The 24880-nt window shown below is 63.4% G+C and overlaps 3 protein-coding genes across 5 annotated transcripts; 1 reads left to right on the top strand and 2 right to left on the bottom strand.

Annotated features, from left to right (window-relative positions):
* The first annotated feature begins 37 nt into the window (after positions 1-37).
* LOC134507740 (zinc finger and SCAN domain-containing protein 22-like) lies at positions 38-6782 on the top strand. 2 transcript variants are annotated; one of them, XM_063318595.1, is made up of 4 exons: positions 38-221; positions 1556-2984; positions 3542-3731; positions 4668-6782. In XM_063318595.1, the coding sequence occupies exons 2-4, from the start codon at positions 1638-1640 to the stop codon at positions 5444-5446; spliced, it is 2316 nt and encodes a 771-aa protein (XP_063174665.1). In that variant the 5' UTR covers positions 38-221; positions 1556-1637; the 3' UTR covers positions 5447-6782. The 2 variants fall into 2 exon arrangements, with proteins under 2 accessions (XP_063174665.1, XP_063174667.1); XM_063318597.1 differs by having other exon boundaries at positions 45-221; positions 4671-6781.
* A 1998-nt stretch (positions 6783-8780) lies between these two features.
* On the bottom strand, positions 8781-14459 carry LOC134507743 (natterin-3-like). Of its 2 annotated transcripts, none has more exons than XM_063318602.1 (4): positions 13892-14459; positions 13676-13711; positions 13222-13315; positions 8781-10752 (listed from the first exon to the last, which is right to left on the bottom strand). In XM_063318602.1, the coding sequence occupies exons 2-4, from the start codon at positions 13688-13690 to the stop codon at positions 9743-9745; spliced, it is 1119 nt and encodes a 372-aa protein (XP_063174672.1). In that variant the 5' UTR covers positions 13691-13711; positions 13892-14459; the 3' UTR covers positions 8781-9742. The 2 variants fall into 2 exon arrangements, with proteins under 2 accessions (XP_063174672.1, XP_063174671.1); XM_063318601.1 differs by having other exon boundaries at positions 9008-10752; positions 13833-14458.
* Positions 14460-15255: 796 nt separating this feature from the next.
* Positions 15256-24329, bottom strand: CHMP2A (charged multivesicular body protein 2A). Its single transcript, XM_063318603.1, has 6 exons — positions 24192-24329; positions 21128-21309; positions 20198-20377; positions 19593-19723; positions 18169-18230; positions 15256-15837 (listed from the first exon to the last, which is right to left on the bottom strand). Exons 2-6 carry the CDS (start codon positions 21293-21295, stop codon positions 15716-15718), a joined length of 663 nt encoding a protein of 220 aa, XP_063174673.1. The 5' UTR covers positions 21296-21309; positions 24192-24329; the 3' UTR covers positions 15256-15715.
* Positions 24330-24880: the final 551 nt, after the last annotated feature.

A 24880-nucleotide genomic window follows, 5' to 3' on the forward strand; every position in this document is an offset into this window, starting at 1 on the left:
GGGGATTGCCCCCCCCCTCCCCGTTAACCCATTCCCCGCCGCTCCGGGCTGCGCAGGGTTAAGGCCGGTCCTGGCGCTGAGTGACGGGGGTGGGGGGGACACACGGGAGGGGACACGGTGCGGGGGGGGGGACACGAAGCGGGGGGGGGCGGCGGGGCCGGGCCCGGCCGCTCCGGCCCTTTGTGTCGGCGAGCGGCGAGTGGGGAGCGGCGGGAGCCCAGGTCCGGGGGGGGCTGCGGGGCCGGGGGGGGGGTGCACTGCGGGGCGGGGGGGGTGTTGCATGGCCCGGGGGGCGGGGGGCGCTTTGCAAGGCCGAAATGGGGGGGGGAGGGTTTGAATGGCCGGGGAAGGGGGGGTTTAAATGGTCCGGGGGTGGGGGGGCGGGCTTTGAATGGTCCTGGGAGCTATTGCATGGCCCGGGGGGGGCTTTGCATGGTCCTGGGGCTCGGGGCCGGGGGAGGGGGGGGGTCTTTTCATGGCCGGGGGGGCTTTGCAAGGCCGGGGGGGAGGGGGCTTTGCAAAGGCTTGGGGGCTTTGCAGGCCGGGGGTGGGGGGGGGCAGGAGGGGCATTGCATGGCGGGGGGGGATCTTTTTTTGGCCGGGGGGGGGGGTGGCCTTTGCAAGGTCGGGGGTGCTTTGCGTGGTGCAGGGGGGGCGGTTGCAAAGCCCGGGGGGGGGGGGACTTTTCATGGCCGGGGGCGGAGGGGGGATTTGCATGGCCCTGGGGGGGGGACTTTGCATGGTCCGGAGCGGGGGAAGTTGCAAGGCCGGGGGGGGGGGGCATTAAATGGTCCGGGGGGGGCTTTGCATGGTCCGGGACGGGGGGGAGGACGTGCAAGGCCGGGAGGGGGGGTTTTGCATAGTCCTGGGGGGTGTTGTAAGGCCGAGGGGGGGTCTTTTCATGACGGGGGGGGCTTTGCATGGTCCTGGGGCCGGGGGGGGGGGCCGGTTGCGTGGTGCTGGGGGGTGTTGCACAGTCCGGGTGGGCTTTTCATGGCTGGGGGGATTTGCAAGGACGGGGGGGGGCACTGCACGGTCCTGGGGGCTGTTGCAAGGTCGGGGGCGGGGGGGCTTCGCAAAGCCGGGGAGGGGGGCATTTTATGGTCCAGGGGGCTTTGCATGATCTTGGCCGGGGGGGCGGGGGGGGGTTGGAAGGCCGGGGTTGGGGGCGGGGGGAGATAGATGCGGGGGCTTTGCAAGGATGGGGTTTGGGGCCGGGGGGGGGGGAAGGGGGGGCCACATCTCATGATCCGGGTGGCTTTGAAGGGCCAGGAGATGGGGGAAGGGGGCACGTTAGGAGACCTGGGGGGGTGGGGGGCTGGGGGGGCATATTACATGCTGCTGGGGGCGGTTTGCAAAGCTGCGGGGGGGCAGAGCCAGGGGTGGGGGAGCACATTAAATGGTCCTGGGGGGCTCTGTGAGCTTGGGGGGGGGGGGGCGCATCGCATGGTCTTGGGGGGCTCTGGTGGGGGTTGCAAAGCTGGGGGGGCCTTGGAGGGGGGGGGGGTGTCTTTGACAACGCCGTGTCCTTCTCTCCCCTGCGCCCCCCCGCCAGGAGCCCGGCCCCTCGCCCCCAGGAGGACACCGAGGGGTCCCCGACGTCCTCGGAGCGGGGCCACCGCCGTCCCCCAGCCCCAATGTCCTCGGTGCGGGGCCACCGCCGTCTCTCGGCCGAGGGGTCCCCAGTGTCCTCGGAGCGGGGCCACCGCTGTCCCCCAGCCCCTTGCCCGCAGGAGGAGGAGACAGAAAGGTCCTCGGAGCAGGGGCACCGCCGTCCCCTGGCCCCTCACCCACAGGAGGAGGACACGGAGGGGTCCCCAGTGTCCTCGGAGTGGGGCCACCACTGTCCCTCGGCTGAGAGGTCCCCGATGTCCTCAGAGCAGGGCCACCACCGTCCCCCGGCCCTTTGCCTACAGGAGGAGGACACAGAAGGGTCCTCGGAGGGGGGCCACCACTGTCCCTCGGCTGAGAGGTCCCCGATGTCCTCAGAGCAGGGCCACCACCGTCCCCCAGCCCTTTGCCTACAGGAGGAGGACACAGAGGGGTCCCCAGTGTCCTCGGAGTGGGGCCACCACTGTCTCTCAGCCAAGAGGTCCCCGATGTCCTCAGAGCAGGGCCACCACCGTCCCCCGGCCCTTTGCCTACAGGAGGAGGACACAGAAGGGTCCTCGGAGGGGGGCCACCACTGTCCCCCGGCCCCTCGCCTACAGCAGGGTACAGAGGAGTTCCTGATGTCCTCAGAGTGGGGCCACCACCATCCCCTGGCCCCGATGTCCTCAGAGCGGGGCCACCGCCATCCCCCGGCCCCGATGTCCTCAGAGCGGGGCCACCGCCGTCCTTTGGCTGAGAAGTCCCCGATGTCCTTGGAGCGGGGCCGCCACTGTCCCCCAGCCCCTCGCCCACAGGAGGAGGACACAGAGGGATCCCCAATGTCCTCGGAGTGGGGCCACCACTGTCCCTCGGCCGAGAGGTCCCCGATGTCCTCGGAGCAGGGCCACTGCCGTCCTTTGGCCGAGAAGTCCCCAATGTCGGAGCGGGGCCACCACCATCCCCCAGCCCTTCGCCCCCAGCAGGATGACCCAGCGAGTTCCCCCGTGTCCTCGGAGGGGGTGACGGATCCCCCGCGTCGTCCCCGGGGACGCCGATGGGGGACCCCGTGTCACGGCGGTGGCGGCGGCAGCGGCGCCGGCACCGAGTTGCGGCGGTTGCGGTTCCGTCAGTTCCGTTACCAGGAGGCGTCGGGGCCGCGGGACGTGTGGCGGCGGCTGCGGGAGCTGTCGCGGGGGTGGCTGCGGCCCGAGGTGCGGAGCAAAGAGCAGATCATGGAGCTGCTGGTGCTGGAGCAGTTCCTCAGCATCCTGCCCGAGGACATCCAGAGCTGGGTCTGGGTGCGACACCCCCAATCCTGCGCCCAAGCCGTGGCCTTGGCCGAGAAATTCCAGCTGGGCGGCGGGGAGGAAGGCGAGGGGGTGTGGGAGCAGCAGGTGAGGGCTGGGGGTGGGGGGGGGTAGGGGGGGACACGGCACCTGCCCCTGCAAAAACTAGGCAAAACTCACCCCCTTTTGAGCTCATTCCCACCCAAAATTGACCCTGGAAAAGCAGGAGGGATGGGGGGGGGGGGGGGGGGGGGCAGGTCGCAGCACCCGACTCCCTGACGCAGCCCCTTGGAGTCCCAGGCACCCACATTCCACCCCCCCACCCCCCCACCACCATTAAAGCCCCTGAGGGTCCCGGGCACCTGACTCCCCCCCCCCCCCCTTAAACCCCCCTGTGGGTGCTGGACACCCACTTTCCACCCTCAAAGCACCTGGGGGTCCTGGGCACCCAACTCCCCCCACCACCACCCCCTTACAGCCCCTTGGGGGTCCCGGCACCCAATTTCCCCCCTTTGAAGCCCCTGAGGGTCCCAGGCACCCACTTCCCCCCCTCCCCCCGCCTTATAGCCCCCGGGGGTCGCGAGCACCCAATTACCCTCCCCTGCTTAAACCCCTTGGGGTTCCCGGGCACCCAACCCCCCCCCCCTTTTTCTCGGGTCCCACAGGTGACGGTGCACGTGAAGGTGGAGGAGGTGGCCCCAGGGGACGTAGAGGACCCCGAAGTGGCGGGGGACCCACCAAGCCCCCCCTGGGAGTCCCCTCACTTCCCCTCCGGGGATGGCTGGCAGGAGGAGGTGGCCCAGGGCAAGGTCAAGGTTGTCCCTGAGGAAGAGGAGCGGCACCTGCAGGAGACAGGTATTGGGTGGAGGAAGGAGATCCTCCACCCCCCACCCCAAAAAGGGTGAAGAAATTGCTGGGGGAGCTTGGGGAGGGGGGGGGTGTCTCCTGCCATGGACTTGGCCCCATCTGGTCCTCCCGTGGTGTCACTTCTCCAGTCTTGGCACACAAAAAGTGGGGTTTGACACCCAAAAAGTGGGGGTTTTGCTCCTGGTGGAGGATGAGTTAGAACCAAGGAGGGGGTGAAACAGCCGAAAATGAGGTGCTGGCGCTGGGGAAACTCTTGGATTATTGAGAAAGGAGAAAGACGTGACCCCAGGAAGGAGCGATATGGAGCCTCCTGCAGTGGTGGCAGCACGTGGGACCTTGAATCCTTTTGGGGTGGGAGAAGAAAGGGTTCCTTGGCTTCCAAAGCTAAAGCGAAGCGAGAAGAAGGGCCGGGAGATGTACGTGAGGTGTCAACACCAGTGGGGGAAGGTGGAAGACGGCCATCTCCTGAGCTGTGGAGAAGGATGGAGATGTTGGAGTGAAGACCATGAGTGTTTGTAGAGGGCTCTTGTCCTCCCTGATTGTCCTTCAGAAACCATGAGCCCCAAAATCTTGTTCTCTTCCTCCACCATCAGCTTCTCCTTCACGGCAATGCTGGAAACGCTGCCTTAAGGTGTTCCGTTGGTTGGGGGATGATGGTTGGAGCATGGTGGGCTCTTCTCCAAGTCCTCCTGCAGCCATCGTTGCCTGTCAGACCAGCTGAGCACCTCTGCTGAGGTGGCCTCATCTTCATCCCTGTCCTAGCATGGCCTGGTGGCCACCCATGGATGAATTTGGGGTTTCGCTCAACGGTGGGAGCTGGACCGTCTCTGCCGTTGCTGGAGGAGACCCAGGGTCATGGGCTTAGAGGATAAGGGTGGTGTCCTCCATTGCGAACCAACTCATGACACATTTCCTTACCCCCAGCAGGTCCCACCATAGCAAGCAGAGACTCGGAGGTGTCCATTTTGCAACAGCAAGACCCCCCGCACTCACCCAGCACCCTCCAAGGTGTCCCAATGGCCAGGACCCCTGCCCGGAGAGGGACCCACCGACGCCACATCCCACAGGATCCCGCCACCTTCCCACAGCCCCTCACCCAAGTTCTGCCTGGACCGGTGGAGGACACCAAGAACCCAGAGATGTCCTGGGTGAAGCGTGAGCCGTCGGCGCCGGGGAAGGACCGTCCATACCCCTGCGGCGTGTGTGGCAAGAGCTTTGGCCGGTTGACCCACCTGAAGACCCACCAGCGAACCCACACGGGGGTGAAGCCCTACGCCTGTGGGGCTTGCGGCAAGAGCTTCGGCCACCTCTCCACCCTCACCACCCACCAACGGCTGCACACGGGCGAGCGTCCTTACGCCTGCGGCTCCTGTGGCAAGACCTTCACCAACCCCTCCGACCTCAACAAGCACCAGCGCTCCCACACGGGCGAGCGGCCCTACCCCTGCGCCGCCTGCGGCAAACGCTTCAGCCAACAGTCCAACCTCACCATGCACCAACGCAGCCACACCGAGGAGCGGCCCTACCCCTGCGCCGCCTGCGGCAAGAGCTTCAAGTACTTGGCCGACCTGACGGTCCACGAGCGCTCGCACACGGGCGAGAGACCTTTCCCCTGTCCCCACTGTGGGAAGAGCTTCAGCAACAAGTCCTCCCTCGCCCGTCACACGCGTATCCACGCCCGGGCGGCCGCCAGGGACAAATGATGGGGGTTTTGGTGGTGGTAGGGAGGAGGAAGGTGGCACGGCTTCGTCCCGGTGGAGGAGGTGGGGCTGGGTGACCACCGTGGGGAATAATGGTTGAGGTTGGGTGGGTGAGGTGGGACCTGGTGGGACGGTGGCCGGTGATGATTTCTTTGCCAGCTGGCACCACGCAGCTGCTGCGGGTGGACTGGGCAGCCCAGAGGAGATGCAACATGGGTGGAGGGGTTGATTGATGTCCCCTGAGAGCCCGGTGGCTCCAGGACAAGGCTCCCGGGTCCTAGGTCCCAGGGATGTGACACGGATGGGGGTGATGATGAGTCATGATGATTGATGTCGTCGAAGAGCCTAGTGGCTCCAGGATGCACCTCCTGGTCCCAGAGGAGATGCAACATGGATGGGGGAATGATGAGCTGGGGACCGATGTCCCCCACGAGCCCAGTGGCTCCAGGACCAGGGTTCCAGGTCCCAGAGATGTGACATGGATGGGGGTGATGATGAGATGAGGATTGACGTCCCCTCAGAGCCTGGTGGCTCCGGGATGCACTTCCTGCTCCCAGAGGAGATGCAACGTGGATGGGGGGACAAGGTGCTGGTGACTGATTTCCCCCATGATCCTGGTGGCTCCAGGGCACAACATCGCAGAGATGTAACTCGGCCGGGGGGGGAGGACGAGCTGGTGATTGATGTCCCCCGTGAGCCTGGTGACTCCAGGACAGCGTCGCAAAGGAGACGTAACATGGATGGGGATGAAGATGAACTGGTGATTGATGTCCCCCATGAGCCGGGTGACTCCAGGACTCGGTTCCCTGCTCCCAGAGGAGATGCATCATGGGCGGAGACGACAACAAACTGCTGATTGATGTCCCCCGTGAACCTGGTGACTCCAGGACAGCTTCCCAAAGGAGGCGTAACATGGATAGGGATGAAGACAAGCTGCTGACTGATGTCCCCCATGAGCTGGGTGACTCCAGGACTCGGTTCCCCGCTCCCAGAGGAGATCCATCATGGACGGAGGTGACAACAAACGGATGACTGACGTCCCCACCATGAGCCTGGTGGCTCCCCGGTCCCTCCCCCATCTCCTCTGGGCACGTCCACCTCCCCACCACGGGGACGCCCCGTCGCCTCTTCCACTTGGGCGCCTCCAGTTGCGACTCCCCTTCTTTTTCTCCCTTTTTTTTTTTTTTGTTTTTGTTTTTTGGGTATTTATTCATCACGGCGAGCGCCGGCCTTAAATTTTGGGCGACCCACTTACCTCACCGGCCGCACGCTCCGGGGCTCAGTGCCGGGGCAGGGGCCCCTTGGTGGCTCCGCTTCCCTCTTCCCGCCGTCTCCCCTCCCCCCGCCCCCCACCCCAAGTTTTTGTCCATCCCCCCCCCTTTGCCGTTATTGACGGTTTTCACCACTTTTCTGCGCTGTTTTGTGGGTTGTTTTTTTTTAAAATCTTGCGGCGGCGCGTTTCGCCGGGGGCGCGAGGCGCTGCGGCTGCGGCGCTGCATTTCTGTGCCGGGGGGGCGCGTCCGCTGCAGCCTGGCGTTGGCGTTGCAGCGCCAGGGTTGTGCGGCAGCGTTGCGGTTCCGCTGCGGCGCCGGCGTCGTGCTGCAGCCTTGCACGTCCATCGCGCTGCATCCGCACCGGGGGGGGGGCACTGCAGCTGCAGGGCTGCGTTCGCCTTGCGCCACGGGGCTTCCGCCGCAGCCTTGCGTTTGCCGTGCAGCGCAGCACTGGCGCTGCGGCCTCGCGTTTTCGCTGCAGCACCCACCGGGATTGTGCTGCCGCCTTGTGTTTGCGTTGCAGGGCAGCACTCGGGCTGCAGCGCCTCGCTGCGCGGCGCAGCCGTTGCAGTGCAGCCGGTGCAGCAGTTACAGTGGTTGCGACGCAGTGGTTGCAGCGGTTGCAGTGCAGCAGTTGTAGCAGTTGCAGTGGTTGCAGTGCAGCAGTTGCAGTGCAGTGGCCACAGTGCAGCGGTTGCAGTGCAGTGGTTGCAGCAGTTGCAGTGGTTGCAACACTTGCAGTCCAGTGGTTGCAGTGGTTGCAGTGGTTGCAGCGCAGTGGTTCCAGCAGTTGCAGTGCAGTGGTTGCAGTGCAGTGGTTGCAGTGCAGCGGTTGCAGTGCAGCGGTTGCAGCAGTTGCAGCAGTTGCAGTGCAGTGGTTGCAGTGCAGCAGTTGTAGCAGTTGCAGTGGTTGCAGCAGTTGCAGTGCGGTGGTTGCAGCAGTTGTAGCAGTTGCAGTGGTTGCAGCAGTTGCAGCAGTTGCAGTGCAGTGGTTACAGTGCAGCGGTTGCAGCAGTTGTAGCAGCTGCAGCAGTTGCAGCAGTTGCAGTTGCAGTGGAGCGGTTGCAGCGGTTGCAGTGCGGTGGTTGCAGCGGTTGCAGCGGTTGCAGCAGTTGCAGTGGTTGCAGTGGAGTGGTTCCAGCAGTTGCAGCAGTTGTAGCGGTTGCAGTGCGATGGTTGCAGCGGTTGCAGTGTGGTGGTTGCAGTGCGGTGGTTGCAGTGGTTGCAGCGTTTGCAGTGCGGTGGTTGCAGTGCGGTGGTTGCAGCGGTTGCAGTGGTTGCAGCGGTTGCAGCGCGGTGGTTGCAGCGCGGTTGTTGCGGTGGTTGCAGCGGTTGCAGCGGTTGCAGCAGTTGCAGCAGGAGCGTTGCCGCGGTTGCAGTGTGTTGCTTGCGATGTCTCGCACACAGCCCCCCCCCACCCCCCACCGCTCCCCTCCGATAATCCGGGGTCTCCCCAAACCTCTGCCCCTCCCAACCCAGGGCCCCCCCCCGCCCCCCGCCCCTCCTGGACCTCGCCCCCCCGCTCTCAGGGACACCCCCCCCAAAGCCTCGGAGGTGTCCCCCCCAGCTTTCTGGGAGCCCCCCAGGACCCCCCACAAGTCCTCTGGGACCCCCCCCCAGCCCCTCCCCCAACCCGCTGGATCCCCCCCAGCCCCCTGGACCCCCCTCAGACCCCCCAGGACCCCCCCCCAGAATCCTCCAGGACTCCCCCCCCCGCCCAGCCACTGGAGCCCCCCCCCAGCCCCCTCACCCAGCTCGCCAGGAACCCCCAAGGTCCTCTGGGACACCCCCCCAGCCCTCGGGGGGGACCCCCCCAGCTTCCTGGGTCCTCCTCCCACCCGATGGACCCCCCCCCCCCCCCAGCCTTCCAAGACCCCCAACCCTCTGAACCACCCAGCCCCCCTGGACGCAGGGACCACCCCCCACCCCCGCCAGGCACCAGGAAGCCCCCAAAGTCCTCCAGGACCCCACCCAGACCCCAACCCCCCCAGAGTCCTCCAGGATCCTGCCTCCAACCGTCTGGACACCCCCCGAGCCCCTCAGGACCCCCCCCAAAGTCCTCCTGGAACGCACATTCCCCACCCCCCACCCCACGCCCCTGTTGGTCGGCTCCGCTGTCACTCCGGCCTTGGGGGCAGGGGAGGGGGAGGGAGGGAGGTGGAGGCTTTGGGCCACCATCACCATGAGATGGTGCCACCTCCATGAGCCTCCTCCAAGGACGCAGCCTCCACCGTCACCATGAGATGGTGCCACCTCCATGAGCGTTCTCCCAAGGATGTGGCCTCCACCCCACCATGAGATGGTGCCACCTCCATGAGCCTTCTCCATGGAGGAGACCTTCACTGTCACCATGAGATGGTGCCACCTCCATGAGCGTTCTCCCAAGGATGTGGCCTCCACCATCACCATGAGATGGTGCCACCTCCATGAGCGTTCTCCCAAGGATGTGGCCTCCACCATCACCATGAGATGGTGCCACCTCCATGAGCGTTCTCCCAAGGATGTGGCCTCCACCATCACCATGAGATGGTGCCACCTCCATGAGCCTTCTCCATGGAGGAGACCTTCACTGTCACCATGAGATGGTGCCATCTCCATGAGCGTCCTCCAAGGACGTGGCCTCCACTGTCACCCTGAGATGAGCGGTTGCCTTTACACCCCTTATTCTGGCTTTTTTTCCTCCTTCTTCACCCCTTTGCTTATAAAATGACTTTTTGGGAGCCTTCTAACGAACCACACAGCTGATTTTTTTTTGCTCTAGAAGCTTTTTTTCATGAAACACAAGAGGAAAAGAATGAAAAAACCCCACATTTTTCTGCATTCTGCGTTGCTGCGACGTCGTCTTGGCGAGGGATGAAGGTTATGCCAAGAGAACAAAAAATATGGAAGGCAAAAAAAACCCAAACCAACATTTTTCTGCATTCTGAGTTGCTGCCATCCCATTTTGGGGTGAGAGGGTTGTTATTTTGGGGAAAAAAAAAAGAGAAAAAGCAGATTGCAGGAAGCAGATCCACCTCACCATCCCCTATGGCCGGCACGGTGGGACGTCAGTGATGGGCCAGCACTCCTTGAAGCTGGCCTGGACACCCACCACCGCCCGGCTGCGAGCCCACCCCGTCATGGCCACATGGTGGAGTTGACCATCCCTAAAACCACGGGTCAGCTGTGCGGTGAAGGGGACGCGGATGTCCAGCTGACGTCCCTCCAGGGCCACGGTGCATGCCGTCTGGGGCTGAACCTCCTTCTCCACCACGTGGGTATGGTCAACGTACTTGCTGATGCTGGCTCCCCCCACCCAGAAGATGCTGGTGACGTTGGTGACCGCCCAGCCTGTCTCATTGAAGACCAAGAGGGCGGCTTGCAGCACCCCACGGATGGTGGTGAAGACCCTCTGGTCCATGTTCCAGTCGTGCTCTATCTCGGTGGCCTCCTCCAAGGTGACGGTTTTCCACACCCCTTGGCAACCCTCGTTCTTCACTGTGGTCTTCATGAGGGTGACGTCCTCCCTGTGCTCCACCGCTCTGCTCATGTTGTAGTGGACGTCGGAGATGGTAACGTTCGCTGGGCCCTTCTTCACCACCAAGACTTGATACCACTTGTACCAAATTTCCTCCCCATCCACCACCACGAAGAGAGCCCTCTGCCCTTTCAAGACCTTGCCCAAGCCATAGCGGTTCCTCCCAACAAAGACGTCAACGGACGGGCAACCCTCCACGGCGTTTTCGGGCACGCTGCCAAAGGATTCGTCCACCCAATCCAGCGCCTCGAAGCCTCCCGCGTTGACCAACACCTTGAAGTCGTTGGTGCTCCGCTCCCACGATCCTAAGGGGAAGAAGCAGAAGGGACCTCGGGCGGGGACGTAGGCACCGGTGTGGCAACTGGGCTTCTCCGTGGAGCAGACATACTCCAACCTCTTGGCGTAGTCGTTCCAGTTGGAGACGGCGTCGGTGGGCAGTTGGCCTTCAAAAGTCACCCACTTCAGGTATGAAGGTGGCTCCTCGTCCCGCTTCCTCCGGAGAAGGCTCCAGCCACCGGCTGCCGGGAGGAAATGGGGGATTTTGGTGAGATGAGACGCCTCTCTCCGTCCTGCCCCACCCTCTCCAAGCTGCCAGAGCGATGTCCCCGGGGGTGGGGGGGAAACGGCCGGCGCACAACGCCCCACCCTTGCCCCAGGACGAATGGCCAAGAAAATGAGAAGTAGAAACATCTCAACCAACCCCTCTTAGTTTTGGGGGGGCCAAAATGGGGGGTGAACCTGCTAAAAATCAGAAGAAGAGAGACCTTCATGTGTTGGAGGACAAAGGGATGCGAGACCATGAACTGGGTTTACGTTGGCAAGGTTTTGGGTAGCAGGGGGGAGCGTGCAGCAGTGACCTCTGTGACAAGAGTCATGGGGCTGCCCCACGTTGGACACAGCTGGGTCCACCTGAGTTCAAAATGGAGCCGCAGTTGCCCAAAGCTGAGCCCACCGGTGGTGCTGGTGGTGCCTCTGTGACAGCGTATTTAAGAAAAGCTGAAAAACACGAAGGGAGTGAGAAAATGGGAGAGAAACAACCCTGTAGACACCAAGATGGGTGAAGAAGGAGGGTGAGGAGATGCTGCAGGCGCCAAAGGAGTTTTCCCTGCAGCCCATGGAGAGCCCATGGAGAGCCCACCTTGGGACAGGTTGAACCCGAAGGACTCCAGCCCACGTGAAGGACCCACGCTGGGACAGGTTGGACCTGAAGGACTCCAGCCCACGTGAAGGACCCACGCTGGGACAGGTTGGACCCGAAGGACTCCAGCCCACGTGAAGGACCCACGCTGGGACAGGTTGGACCCGAAGGACTCCAGCCCACGTGAAGGACCCACGCTGGGACAGGTTGGACCCGAAGGACTCCAGCCCACGTGAAGGACCCACGCTGGGGCAGGTTGGACCCGAAGGACTCCAGCCCACGTGAAGGACCCACGCTGGGGCAGGTTGGACCCGAAGGACTCCAGCCCACGTGAAGGACCCACGCTGGGGCAGGTTGGACCCGAAGGACTCCAGCCCACGGGAAGGACCCACGCTGGGGCAGGTTGGACCCGAAGGACTCCAGCCCACGTGAAGGACCCACGCTGGGACAGGTTGGACCCGAAGGACTCCAGCCCACGGGAAGGACCCACGCTGGGACAGGTTGGACCCGAAGGACTCCAGCACACGTGAAGGACCCACGCTGGGACAGGTTGGACCCGAAGGACTCCAGCCCATGAAGAGGAACAGGTTGAACCTGAAGGACCGCAGCCCATGGGGAGCCTCCGTTGGGGCAGGTTGGACCCAAAGGACTCCAGCCCATGGGAAGGACCCACGCTGGGACAGGTTGGACCCGAAGGACTCCAGCCCACGTGAAGGACCCACGCTGGGACAGGTTGGACCCGAAGGACTCCAGCCCATGAAGAGGAACAGGTTGAACCTGAAGGACCGCAGCCCATGGGGAGCCTCCGTTGGGGCAGGTTGGACCCGAAGGACTCCAGCCCATGGGAAGGACCCACGCTGGGACAGGTTGGACCCGAAGGACTCCAGCCCACGGGAAGGACCCACGCCGGAGCAGTTCACAGACTGGATCCCACCAGTGTTACAAACTGACCACAGTCCTCACTCCCCTCCACTGCTCAGGGTGTGGAAGGTGCCCGGGTTCCCCTCTTCTCTGCTGTGGTGAGACCCCACCTCGAGTGCTGCCTCCGGCTCTGGGGCCTCAGCACAAGAAGGACACGGAGCTGTCGGAGCAGGGCCGGAGGAAGCCCCGGAGATGCTGGGAGGGCTGGAGCCCCTCTGCTGTGGGGACAGGCTGAGAGAGCTGGGGGGGTTCAGCCTGGAGAAGAGAAGGCTCCGGGGAGACCTTCCAGCCCGTTCCAGTCCCTGAAGGGGCTCCAGGAAAGCTGGGGAGGGATCTGGAGCAGGGAGGGGAGCCATGGGACGAGAGTGATGGCTTCAAACTGGGAAGAGGGGAGATTTGGACGGGGGAGCAGGAAGAAATTCTTGGCTGTGAGGGTGGTGAGCCCCTGGCCCAGGTTGCCCAGAGAAGCTGTGGCTGCCCCATCCCTGGAGGGGTTCAAGGCCAGGTTGGCCGGGGCTTGGAGCACCCTGGGCTGGTGGGAGGTGTCCCTGCCCAGGGCAGGGGGTGCCACTGGATGGTCCTTAATGTCCCTTCCAACCCAGACCAGTCTGTGATTCGATGAGAAGGTGGAAGAGTCAGGAGTGAAGCTGAGACGGGGACGAAGTTGGGGGAGGAAGCGTTTTCGACTTCGCTTCTCACCCTCCCGCTCTTAATTTTAATTAGCAAGAAATTAAACTGACCCTCCCCCGCGTTGAGTCTGGTTTGCCCAGGAGGGTCAACGGGGCCGGGATCTCCCTGACGTTCCCTCCACCCGTGAGCTTTTTGTGTCTTATTTTCTCCTCGTTCCAGCCAAGGAAGGGGAGAGCGAGCGGCTGGGCGGGCACCCGACCGTCGCCCAAGGTCAACCCCCCCAGAGCCCGCGACTCACCCGGGGGCTGCGGGGGTCTCGCTCCCACCACCGACCTTCCGGCATCTCCGTTGCTTCCTCCAGAGAGGAAGAGGAGGGCGACGGCCAGGAAAAACTGCAGGGAAGAACCAGGGGGAAGCGTCACCCCTCCCAGCACCGATCCCGTGCCCTGGAGTCGGGGCGTGGCCACGTCCCTTTCTCCCTCCGCTTTTTTTGGGGTGAAATCCCGCCTGACGGGATCAAAAATGGTTTTCATTTTCAACCAGCCCGGCAGGAGACAGGGAGAAGCTGGGAAACGCCCGCAATGTCTTTTTCTCTTTTTTTTTTTTTAATTTTTACCATATTTTATTTAATTTTTTACATTTTTGGTTTGTGTTTTTCAAATCATTCCTTCCCCCCCCCGCTCCCCGCCCCGGAAATGGCTAAAAAAAAACCCTAAAAACCCCCCAAAACGGTGCCCCCCCACGTGCCATACCTCGCGTGTCGGCATCCCGCCGGCCACCTCCGGATGCTGTGATTTAAAAATATATATTTTTCGTTAAAAAAAATCAAAAAAAAATTAATTCCGGCAGGACCTCGCCGCCACGGGGCTCCCAAATGCCCCAGCTCCACGTTTTGGGGTTAAAACCAACCGTTTTGGGTTCAGCCGGCTGTTTTTACCCACGAGGCAGTCGCTCGCCGCGCTCCCTACCTCACCTCCCGCTTGGACAAAAAAATCCCTTCTTTTTTTGAGGCGTTTTCAGTCCTTTTTGGGTCAATTCTAGACCGTAGCGGTGTTTTCCAGCGCGGCTTGGGGACGCGCCAGCCCTCGGCAAGGTCAAAGTCTGAACGCGAAAAGTGCAAATAAATGCAAAAAAAAAAAAAAACAAACCCCAAAAACTAAAAAAAATAAAGGGGAAGGAGAATTATCAGAAATTTGGTAATTTTTTTTCTACTTTTTGCAGAAATTTAGCGTTGGGTTTTCATTTTTTTTCCCGTCAAGAAAAAAAAAAAAACGCGTTATTGACAGCCGAAAATCAGCCGCGAGCGGCACAAAACACCCTCCGTCAGGCGCCCGGGAGGTTTCCCCCCTCACCCCGAAAACGTCGCTCCAAAATCGCCACTTCCAGGAAAAACACAAAAATCTCTAGTTTTGTCGTTGCCCCCCCCCAACTCCGCTGAAAAGAAAAATGGCGCTTTTTTTTTTTTCTCAAAAAAAAAAAGAGAAAAAAATCACTCTTTTTCCGCTTCAAACCCGCGAATCGACGCGAATTAGAGCAAACTATTAAAAAAATAAAGGGTATTTTTGCGGCGAGGAAACGACGATTTGGGGGGGGGAGGGGGGTTTGGCCCCCAAAAAACGGGGCGGTGGCTGCTGGTCCCACGGGGCGTTTTCTCGTGGGGCCCAAAACGCCGGGTTTTAGCGCAAAAATGTGGACGGGTCGGGGTTTGGGGGCAAAACGGGGATCAGGGTCGGGGCGGGGGGGGGGACACAACCGGCGCAGCCCCCCCTTCCCCCCCAGCGCTCCCAGTCCGTTACTGGTTTTCACCAGCCCCCCCACATACCCCCCCCCAGGAAGAGCCGGGGGGAGGCAGCGGGTCCCAACATTCGGCCTTTATTGCCCCCTCCAGGTGCCCAGGCGGGGGGGGGCGGGGGGGGGACGGGACACACACACACACACACACACACACACACACACACACACAAAAATACCCCGAAATGGGGCAAATACACCCGGGGGCGGGGGGGGGGGGGCGGTTTGTGTGCAAATACCCCGAAAGGGGGCAAATAATGCAAAGAGGGGGGCAGAGAGATCCTGGGGGGGGGAGTGGGGGGGGGCAAATACCCCAAGAGAGAGTCCATAACCCAGATAAAGGGGGCAAATACCTCAAGGGGGGGGCAAATACCCCAAGAGAGAGTCCATAACCCAGATAAAGGGGGCAAATGCCTCAAGGGGGGGGCAAATACCCCCGGGGGGGGGGGCAAATACCCGCAAAGAGAGTCCGTAACCCAGATAAAGGGGGCAAATACTGCCGGGGGGGGGGGGGGGGGCAAGAGTCCAAGGGGGAGGGGGCAAATGCCTCGGGGGGAGGGGGGCAAATACCCAAAGGTGGGGGCAAATATACCGGGGGGGGGGGGCAAATACCCCCAAAAAAGGGGGCAGATACCCGGGGGGGGGGGAAATACCCCCAGGGTCGAAGGTCGTGGAGGTCAACCCCGGGGGTCGTCCGTTGTCAAGGGGTCAACCCCGGGGTCAAAGGTCGTGGGGGGGTCAACCCCAGGGTCACAGAGGTCAAGCCCGGGGGTCAAAGGGCCAACCCAGGGGTCGAAGGTCGCCGGGGGGGGGGGGTGTCAACCCCGGGGGGGTCGAAGGTCGTGGAGGTCAACCCCGGGGTCGTAGGTCGCTGGGGGGGGAGGGGGAGGCCACCCCCGGGGTCGCCGAGCAGCGGGGGGGGGGGACACCCCGCAGGGTGGGAGGCTGGGGGGGCGAGGGGGGGGGCGAGGGGTCAGAGGTCAGAGGTCGGAGGTCGGGGGTCAGTCGCGGCGCAGGTTCTTCAGCCGTTCCTCCAGGTCGGCGTCGGCATCGGCCAACGCAGCCGCCGCCTCGGCCGCCCGCCCCTCCCCCGCCGCCAGCGACCCCCCCGGCGGGGGCAGGGCTGGGGGGGGGCAAAGGGCAAAGGTCAGGGGGGGGCACCCTGTTACCTTCCCCCCCCCACGCTTAAATACCCCTCCAAGGGCCTTGAAATACCCCCCCCCCGCCAGACACCCCAAAATGGCCCCTAAATACCCCCCCGGCCCCTCAAAATGGTCCCCCCCAGACCCACATGTAACCCCCCCATTGACCCCCCCAGACCACCAAAATGCCCCCCACACCCCAGAATACCCCCCCAGACCCACAAAATCCACCCCAGACCACCAAAATGCCCCCCCAGGGCCCCCAAATACTCCCCCGCCCTCCAAAAATGGCCCCCCAGACCCACATGTACCCCCCGTTGGCCCCCCCAGACCCCCAAAATGCGCCCCACACCCCAGAATACCCCCCCAGACCCACAAAATCCGCCCCAGACCACCAAAATGCCCCCCCAGGGCCCCCAAATGCCCCCGTGCCCCCCAAAATGGTCGCCCAGACCCACATCTACCCCCACATTGAAGCCCCCCAGACCCCCAAAATGCCCCCCCCAGGGCCCCCAAATACCCCCCCGCCCTCCAAAAATGGCCCCCCAGACCTACGTGTACCCCCCATTGGCCCCCCCAGACCCCCAAAATGCCCCCCCACACCTCAAAATAGCCCCCAGATCCCCCAAATCCCCCCCGGACCCCCAAAATGCCCCCCCAGGGCCCCCAAATGCCCCCGTGCCCCCCCAAAACTGTCCCCCAGACCCATATCTACCCCCACACTGAAGCCCCCCAGACCCCCAAAATGCCCCCCCCACACAATCCCCCCAGACACCCCAAAATGGCCCCTAAATACCCCCCCGGCCCCTCAAAATGGTCTCCCCCAGACCCACATGTACCCCCCCATTGACCCCCCCAGACCCCCAAAATGCCCCCCCACACCCCAGAATACCCCCCCAGACCCACAAAATCCGCCCCAGACCACCAAAATGCCCCCCCAGGGCCCCCAAATACCCCCCCGCCCTCCAAAAATGGCCCCCCAGACCCACATGTACCCCCCCATTGACCCCCCCAGACCCCCAAAATGCCCCCCACACCCCAGAATAACCCCCCCAGACCCACAAAATCCACCCCAGACCACCAAATGCCCCCCCAGGGCCCCCAAATGCCCCCGTGCCCCCCCAAAATGGTCCCCCAGACCCACATCTACCCCCACATTGAAGCCCCCAGACCCCCAAAATGCCCCCCCCAGGGCCCCCAAATACCCCCCCGCCCTCCAAAAATGGCCCCCCAGACCTACGTGTACCCCCCATTGGCCCCCCCAGACCCCCAAAATGCCCCCCCACACCTCAAAATAGCCCCCAGATCCCCCAAATCCCCCCGGACCCCCAAAATGCCCCCCAGGGCCCCCAAATGCCCCCGTGCCCCCCCAAAACTGTCCCCCAGACCCATATCTACCCCCACACTGAAGCCCCCCAGACCCCCAAAATGCCCCCCCCACACAATCCCCCCCAGACACCCCAAAATGGCCCCTAAATACCCCCCCGGCCCCTCAAAATGGTCCCCCCAGACCCACATGTACCCCCCCATTGACCCCCCCAGACCCCTAAAATGCCCCCACACCCCAGAATACCCCCCCAGACCCACAAAATCCACCCCAGACCACCAAAATGCCCCCCCCAGGGCCCCCGAATACCCCCGTGCCCCTCCAAAATGGTCCCCCAGACCCACATCTACCCCCACATTGAACCCCCCCAGACCCCCAAAATGCCCCCCCAAATCCCTCCCAGACCCCCAAAATGGCCCCCCCAGACCCACATGTACCCCCCATTGACTGCCACAGACCCCCAAAATGCCCCCCCACACCTCAAAATAGCTCCCAGATCCCCAAATCCCCCCGGACCCCCAAAATGCCCCCCCAGGGCCCCCAAATACCCCCCCCGCCCTCCAAAAATGGCCCCCCAGACCCACGTGTACCCCCCATTGGCCCCCCCAGACCCCCAAAATACCCCCTTCCCCACCAAATCCCTCCCAGACCCCCCAAATGGCCCCCCAGACCCATATCTACCTCCCATTCCCCTACCCACCCTCCCCCGCCCCGGGCTCCTTAAATACCCCCTGTACTCCCAAAATGCCCCCCCACCCTTACCTAATGCCCCCCAGGACACCTTAAATACCCCCAAAATGCCCCCCCCAGCTCCCAAAATGCCCCTCAAAGCCCCTGAAATACCCCCAAAATGCCCCCCCCAGCTCCCCAAAACGCCCCTTAAATACCCCCAAAATGCCCCCCCCAGATGTTCGATTCCCCCTTCAGCCCCCCCCCCCAAAAATTCGACCCCCGGCCCCCAAACTGCCCCCCCAGCCCCACTCACTGGCCAGCTCGTCGGTGAGGTTCAGCCCCAGCTCGTCCAGCACCTGTGACACCACCGCGTCGCTGGGGGGGGGACAGGGGAGGGTCAGAGGTCACGCCGCGTCCCCCCCAGTGTCCCTTGCCCCCCCCCCCCCCCAACTCAGTGTCCCCAACCTTCCAGCGTCCCATATCCCCCCCCACACACACCCCGCCACATCCCCCGGGTGTCCCCAACCCTCCCCAGTGTCCCCACGGCCCCGTCTTCCCCATGGCCCCCCCCACGATCCCAACGTCCCCATGTCCCTGTTCCCTCGTGTCCCCACCCCACCGCGTCCCCCACAAGGACCCAAATGGCCTTGTCCCCCCATGTCCCATCCCACCACGCTCTCCTGGTGTCCCCACCATGTCCCCACAGCCCTGTCCCCCCACGTCCCATCCCACCACGCTCTCCTGGTGTCCCCACCATGTCCCCATTTCCCTGTCCCCCCACGTCCCATCCCATCACGCTCTCCTGGTGTCCCCACCACGTCCCCATGGCCCTGTCCCCCCACGTCCCATCCCACCACGCTCTCCTGGTGTCCCCACCATGGCCCTGTCCCCCCACGTCCCATCCCATCACGCTCTCCTGGTGTCCCCACCATGTCCCCACAGCCCTGTCCCCCCACGTCCCATCCCACCACGCTCTCCTGGTGTCCCCACCATGTCCCCACCATGTCCCTGTCCCCCCATGTCCCATCCCACCACGCTCTCCTGGTGTCCCCACCACATCCCCATTTCCCTGTCCCCCCACATCCCATCCCACCACGCTCTCCTGGTGTCCCCACCATGTCCCCACAGCCCTGTCCCCCCACGTCCCATCCCACCACGCTCTCCTGGTGTCCCCACCATGTCCCCACCATGTCCCTGTCCCCCCACGTCCCATCCCACCACGCTCTCCTGGTGTCCCCACCACGTCCCCATGGCCCTGTCCCCCCACGTCCCATCCCACCACGCTCTCGTGGTGTCCCCACCATGTCCCCACGTCCCTGTCCCCCCATGTCCCATCCCACCACGCTCTCCTGGTGTCCGCACCACGTCCCCATGGCCCTGTCCCCCCATGTCCCATCGCATCCCTCTCTTTCTGTCCCCTTGCGCTCCCAAGTTTGTGACCCAAATGTCCTTGTCCCCCCATGCCCCATCCCACCGTGTTCTCCTTGTGTCCCCACCTTGTCCCCGCCCCACCACGTCCCCTTCCCTCCCATGCCCATGACCCAAACGTCCTTGTCCCGCCATGTCCCATCTCGCGCTCTCCTTGTGTCCTCACTGTCCCCATCTCCCACATCCCTGTTCTTGTCCCACTACATCCTTTTCCGACGTGTTCCACCCACGTCCTCCACCCCAGTGTCCCCGTCCCCCACAACGCCCTCCCCCCACGCCACCACATGTCACCCCCCCGGCGTCCCCCACCTCTCCTCCTCATCGTCCTCGTCCCCCATGGCATCATCGATGGCGTCGTTCATCAGCTCCTCTTTCATATCCATGATCTCCGCCTGCTTCTCAAACTCCATCATGATCTTCTGGATCTGTGGCAGCTTCAGCTGGGGGGTGACACAGGAACAGGGCACATGGCACACAGGGGCACAGGGACGTCCCCATGGCCATGTTGGGCCGTTCATGGTGGCTACAGCCTTGGGTATGTCCCCATGGCCATCTCAGGTGGTTTGTGGTGACTATGGTCCTGGGGACGTCCCCATGGTCACCTTGAGTGGTTTCTGATGGCCTTGGCCACATCATCTGAGGCAGCTCATGGTTGCCACAGTGTCACGGACATCTTCACGGCCACCCCAAGCAGCTTGTAGTGGCCATGGCCGCAGGGATGTCCCCCTCAAGCAGCCATAGTCTTGGGGACAGCTTCATGGGCAGCCTAGGGCAACCTCTGGTGGCCACAGCCTTGGGGGTCTTCCCTGGTGCAGCTTGTGGTGGCCACAATCTCAAGGACACCCCATCCCCTTGGCCACCCCAGGGCAGGTAATGATGGTCACAGCCTTGGGGACGTCCCCACGGGCACCCACCTGTCGGTTCATGGTGGCCATGGCCTTGGTGACGCCCTTCATGGCCTGGGCCATGGAGTTGTTGGACTTGAGGGTCTGGATCTTGAGGGACACGGCCTGGACGTTGGCCCTCATGGTGATGAACTTCTTCACGTAGCGCCGCGTCCGCACCAGGTCCTTCGCCATGATCTTCACTGCGTCCTGAAGGCCACAGGGAGGGGGGGACATCAAGTCGCCATGAGGTCAAGGGGATGTCCAGGGACCCCTCTGTGGCCCTCAGGGCCAACCGTGGTCCTCTCCACCATCTCAACAGTCTCCTGGGCTCCTTGTCCCCACCATGGTGACTTGGGGACTTCCCCGACTCGCCACCATGTCCCCTTGGTCCTCTCCAAGCACCCGTGTCCCTGCCGTGTCCCTTTGTCCCACCATGGTCCCTGGCCTTCTCCCAGCATTCAAGTCCCCTCCATGATCCCCAGGTCCCCATTGTGGTCCTCAAGTCCCACCACTGCCCCCCCAGTCCCCTCCACGTCCCACTGGTTCCCCCCAGGTGTCCCCACCGTGGTTCCCTCCAAGACACCTGGGTCCCTCCGTGTCCCCTGGTCCCCTCTCCATTCTCCTGTCCCCACCATGTCCCTTGGTCACCACAACAGTTCCCTGGAGCCCTCTTCATGCCCTGGTCCCCACCAAGTGTCCTGGTCCCCTCTGCATCGCCATGTCCCCACCACAGTCCCTTGGGTCCCCTCCACATCCCCATGTCCACTCTCCATTCTCCTGTCCCCACTGTCCCCTGGTCCCCACAAGGGTCCCTTGGAGCCCTCTTCATCCCCTGGTCCCCACCGTGTCCCCTTGTCCCCGCCGTGTCCCCTTGTCCCCTCTGTATTCTCCCACCCCCACTATGCTCTCCTGCTGCCCTCCGTGCCCCCTCCGTGTCCCCCGCTGGTGTCCCCTCACCATCTGGCCCTGCTTGGCCATCTTTTTGATGTCGACGATGATCTTCTTCTCCTGGGCCTCCAGCTTCTGGCGCTCGCGGTCCAGCTCCCGCATGGCGCGGGCCAGCGCCCGCTGGTTCTGCCGCAGCAGCTCCTCCGGCGTCTTCCGCCGCCCGAACAGCAGGTCCATGGTGACAGCGGCACCTGGGGACACAGCTGGGGGGACATGGGCATTGGGGACACGGGTGGGAGGGCAGAGACATGGGGGGCAGGGGCATGGGGGACATGGTGGGACGTGGATATGGGGGACACGGGGACATGGTGAGACATAGATATGAGGGACACAGGGACATGGTGGGACACAGGGACATGGTGGGACACGGATATAGGGGACATGGGGACACGGTGGCACATAAGGACATGGTGGGACATGGATATGGGGACACGGGGACATGGTGGGATGGGGATATGGGGGACACGGAGACATGGTGGGACACGGGGACATGGATATGGGGGACACGGGGACATGGTGAGACATAGATATGAGGGACACAGGGACATGGTGGGACACGGATATGGGGGACATGGGGATGTGGTGGGACACGGGGACATGGTGGGACATGGATATGGGGGACACGGATATGGGGGACACGGGGACACGGTGGCACATAAGGACATGGTGGGACATGGATATGGGGACACAGGGACACGGTGGGACGGGGATATGGGGGACATGGGGACATGGTGGGACACAGGGACATGGATGGGGGGACACGGGGATATGGGGGACACAGGGACACGGTGGGACACGGATATGGGGGACACGGGGACATGGTGGGACATGGATATGGGGGACACGGGGACATGATGAGACATAGATATGAGAGACACAGGGACATGGTGGAACACGGATATGGGGGACATGGGGATGTGGTGGGACACGGGGACATGGTGGGACATGGATATGGGGGACACGGGGACATGGTGGGACAGGGGGACATGGATGGGGGGGACACGGGGATATGGGGGACACAGGGACACAGTGGGACACGGATATGGGGGACACGGATATGGGGGACACGGGGACATGATGAGACATAGATATGAGGGACACAGGGACATGGTGGGACACAGGGACATGGTGGAACATGGATATGGGGGACATGGGGATGTGGTGGGACACGGGGACATGGTGGGACATGGATATGGGGGACACGGACATAGTGAGACATAGATATGAGGGACACGGGGACATGGTGGGACACAGGAACATGGTGGGACATGGATATGGGGACACGGGGACACGGTGGCACATAAGGACATGGTGGGACATGGATATGGGGACACGGGGACATGGTGGGACGGGGATATGGGGGACACGGGGACATGATGGGACATGGATATGGGGGACACAGGGACATGGTGGGACAGGGGGACATGGATGGGGGGACACGGGGATATGGTGGGACACAGGGACACAGTGGGACATGGAGACATGGTGAGACATAGATATGAGGGACACAGGGACATGGTGGGACACAGGGACATGGTACGACACGGATATGGGGGACATGGGGATGTGGTGGGACACGGGGACGTGGTGGGACATGGATATGGGGGACATGGACATAGTGATATATAGGTATGAGGGACACGGGGACATGGTGGGACACAGGGACATGGTGGGACATGGATATGGGGGACACGGGGACACGGTGGCACATAAGGACATGGTGGGACATGGATATGGGGACACGGGGACATGGTGGGACGGGGATATGAGGGACATGGGGACATGGGGGACACAGGGACATGGGGGGACGTGGATACGGGGGATACAGTGACATCACAGGACATGGATGGGGGGGACATGGGGACATAGTGGGACACAGGGACATGGATGGGGGAGACATGGGGACATGGTGGGACGTGGAGATGGGGGACACGGGGACATGGTGGGACACGGGGACACAGATGGGGGGGACATGGGGACATGGGGGGACATGGGGACATGGATGGTGGGGACACAGGGACACAGGGGGACATGATGGGACATGGGGACATGGTGGGACGTGGATATGGGGACACAGGGAGACAGCCACGGGGGGGACATGAAAGGGGGGACGTGAAGGGGGGGACAGGGATGGGGGACACACACACGATGATGCCGTGGGGGGTCTGTCCCGGAGCTCCCCACTGCCCCCCCCCCCCGACCCAATGGCACCCCCCAGGGGCAGTTATTCCCCCCCTCAGGGCCACAATTACCCCCCCCAGGGGCATTTATAACCCCCCAGGGGGCATAAATACCCCCCACGGGGCATTTACACCCCCCCCAAGGGCATTATACCCCCCCCCCCCAGGCCCACAAATATCCCCCAGGGCCACTTATTACCCCCCCCCCAGGGCCACAAATACCCACCAGGGGCATTTATTACCCCCCCCCCGCAGCTGACTTACCCCGGGCCCCGCCCCCCCACCCCTCGGGCCCCGCCCTTTCTCCATGGCAACCGTGAGCCCAGCCAATCGCCAGGCGAGGAGGACACCCCGCTCCCTTCCTCTCTATGATCCGGCTCCTCCCAGAGCGTCCCCGCGAGTCCCTCCCCCGCCCCCCGCCACCGTCCGGGCCCGTCCGGGCCCTTCTAGCCAGTCCAGGCCGCTCTCTATGGTCTCGGGGGCCTCTCTCTTCCCCGGAGGTGCCGTGACTCCATGGTCTCCCTCCGGGGAGTCCCTTCTAGCCCCCCGCGGAGGTCCGGGGGCCTCTCTATGGTCGCCTTGTACCGGCCTCTCCGGCCCGCTCCTCTCTGTGGTATCACCGGTACCGGGCCCCTCTGGCCCCCACTCTGGCTCTATGGCCCTCCCGGTACCGGGTCCCTTTACCCCACCCCCCTCAGTTCTATGATTCCCGGTACCGGGCCACTCTACCCCGCCCGCCAGCAGCTCTATGGTCCCCGGTACCGGGCCCCTCTACCCCACCCTCCTCAGCTCTATGGCCCTCCCGGTACCAGGCCCCTCTAGGTCACTCCCCCGGCTCTATGACCCCCGGTGCCGGGCCCGTCTAGCCCCCCCCCCCCCCCCCCGTCCCTCACCTCGATCCTTCCGCCTCCCCCGGTCTCTCCTGGTCACTTCCGCAAACCCCGTGACGTCACCCGGCACGCTCGGTCACCTGACGGGAGTCTGGCGCCGCGGCCCCGCCCTCTTCCGGTGGTAAACCAGGGAGAAGAGGCGTCCAGAGCGGCCACTTCCGGTATGGGGGGGGGGAACACCGAGATGAGGTGGCCAGAGCGGCAGCGCCGAGGGAGGGCGGCCCCTGGCGGCGCGGGGGCTCTGGGGCAGACTGGGGGGCACTGGGACACACTGGGAGTTACTGGGAGGTAATGGGGGACACTGGGGGACACTGGGGCAGACTGGAGGGAACTGGGGGTCACTGGGGGGGGAACTGGGACAGACTGGGGGGCACTGGAGCAGAGTGGGAGGGCACTGGGACACACTGGGAGTTACTGGGGGACACTGGGGCAGACTGGGGGAATGGGGGGAACTGGGGCAGACTGGGGGGCACTGGGAGGTAATGGGAGGCACTGGGACAGACTGGGGGAGGCATTGGGAGAAATATGGGCTGGACACAGGAGCATACTGGAGTGACTGGGATAAACTGGGAAGGACATCAGAACATACCTGGGGGGGGGAACTGGGATGAACTGGGGGGCACTGGGTCATACCGGGAGGGGAGGAACCGCTGCGCACCACACTGCCTGGAACGCACTGGGGAGGAACTGGT

This window comes from Chroicocephalus ridibundus, chromosome 27, assembly GCF_963924245.1.
Source record: "Chroicocephalus ridibundus chromosome 27, bChrRid1.1, whole genome shotgun sequence".
NCBI classification, from domain to species: domain Eukaryota; kingdom Metazoa; phylum Chordata; class Aves; order Charadriiformes; family Laridae; genus Chroicocephalus; species Chroicocephalus ridibundus.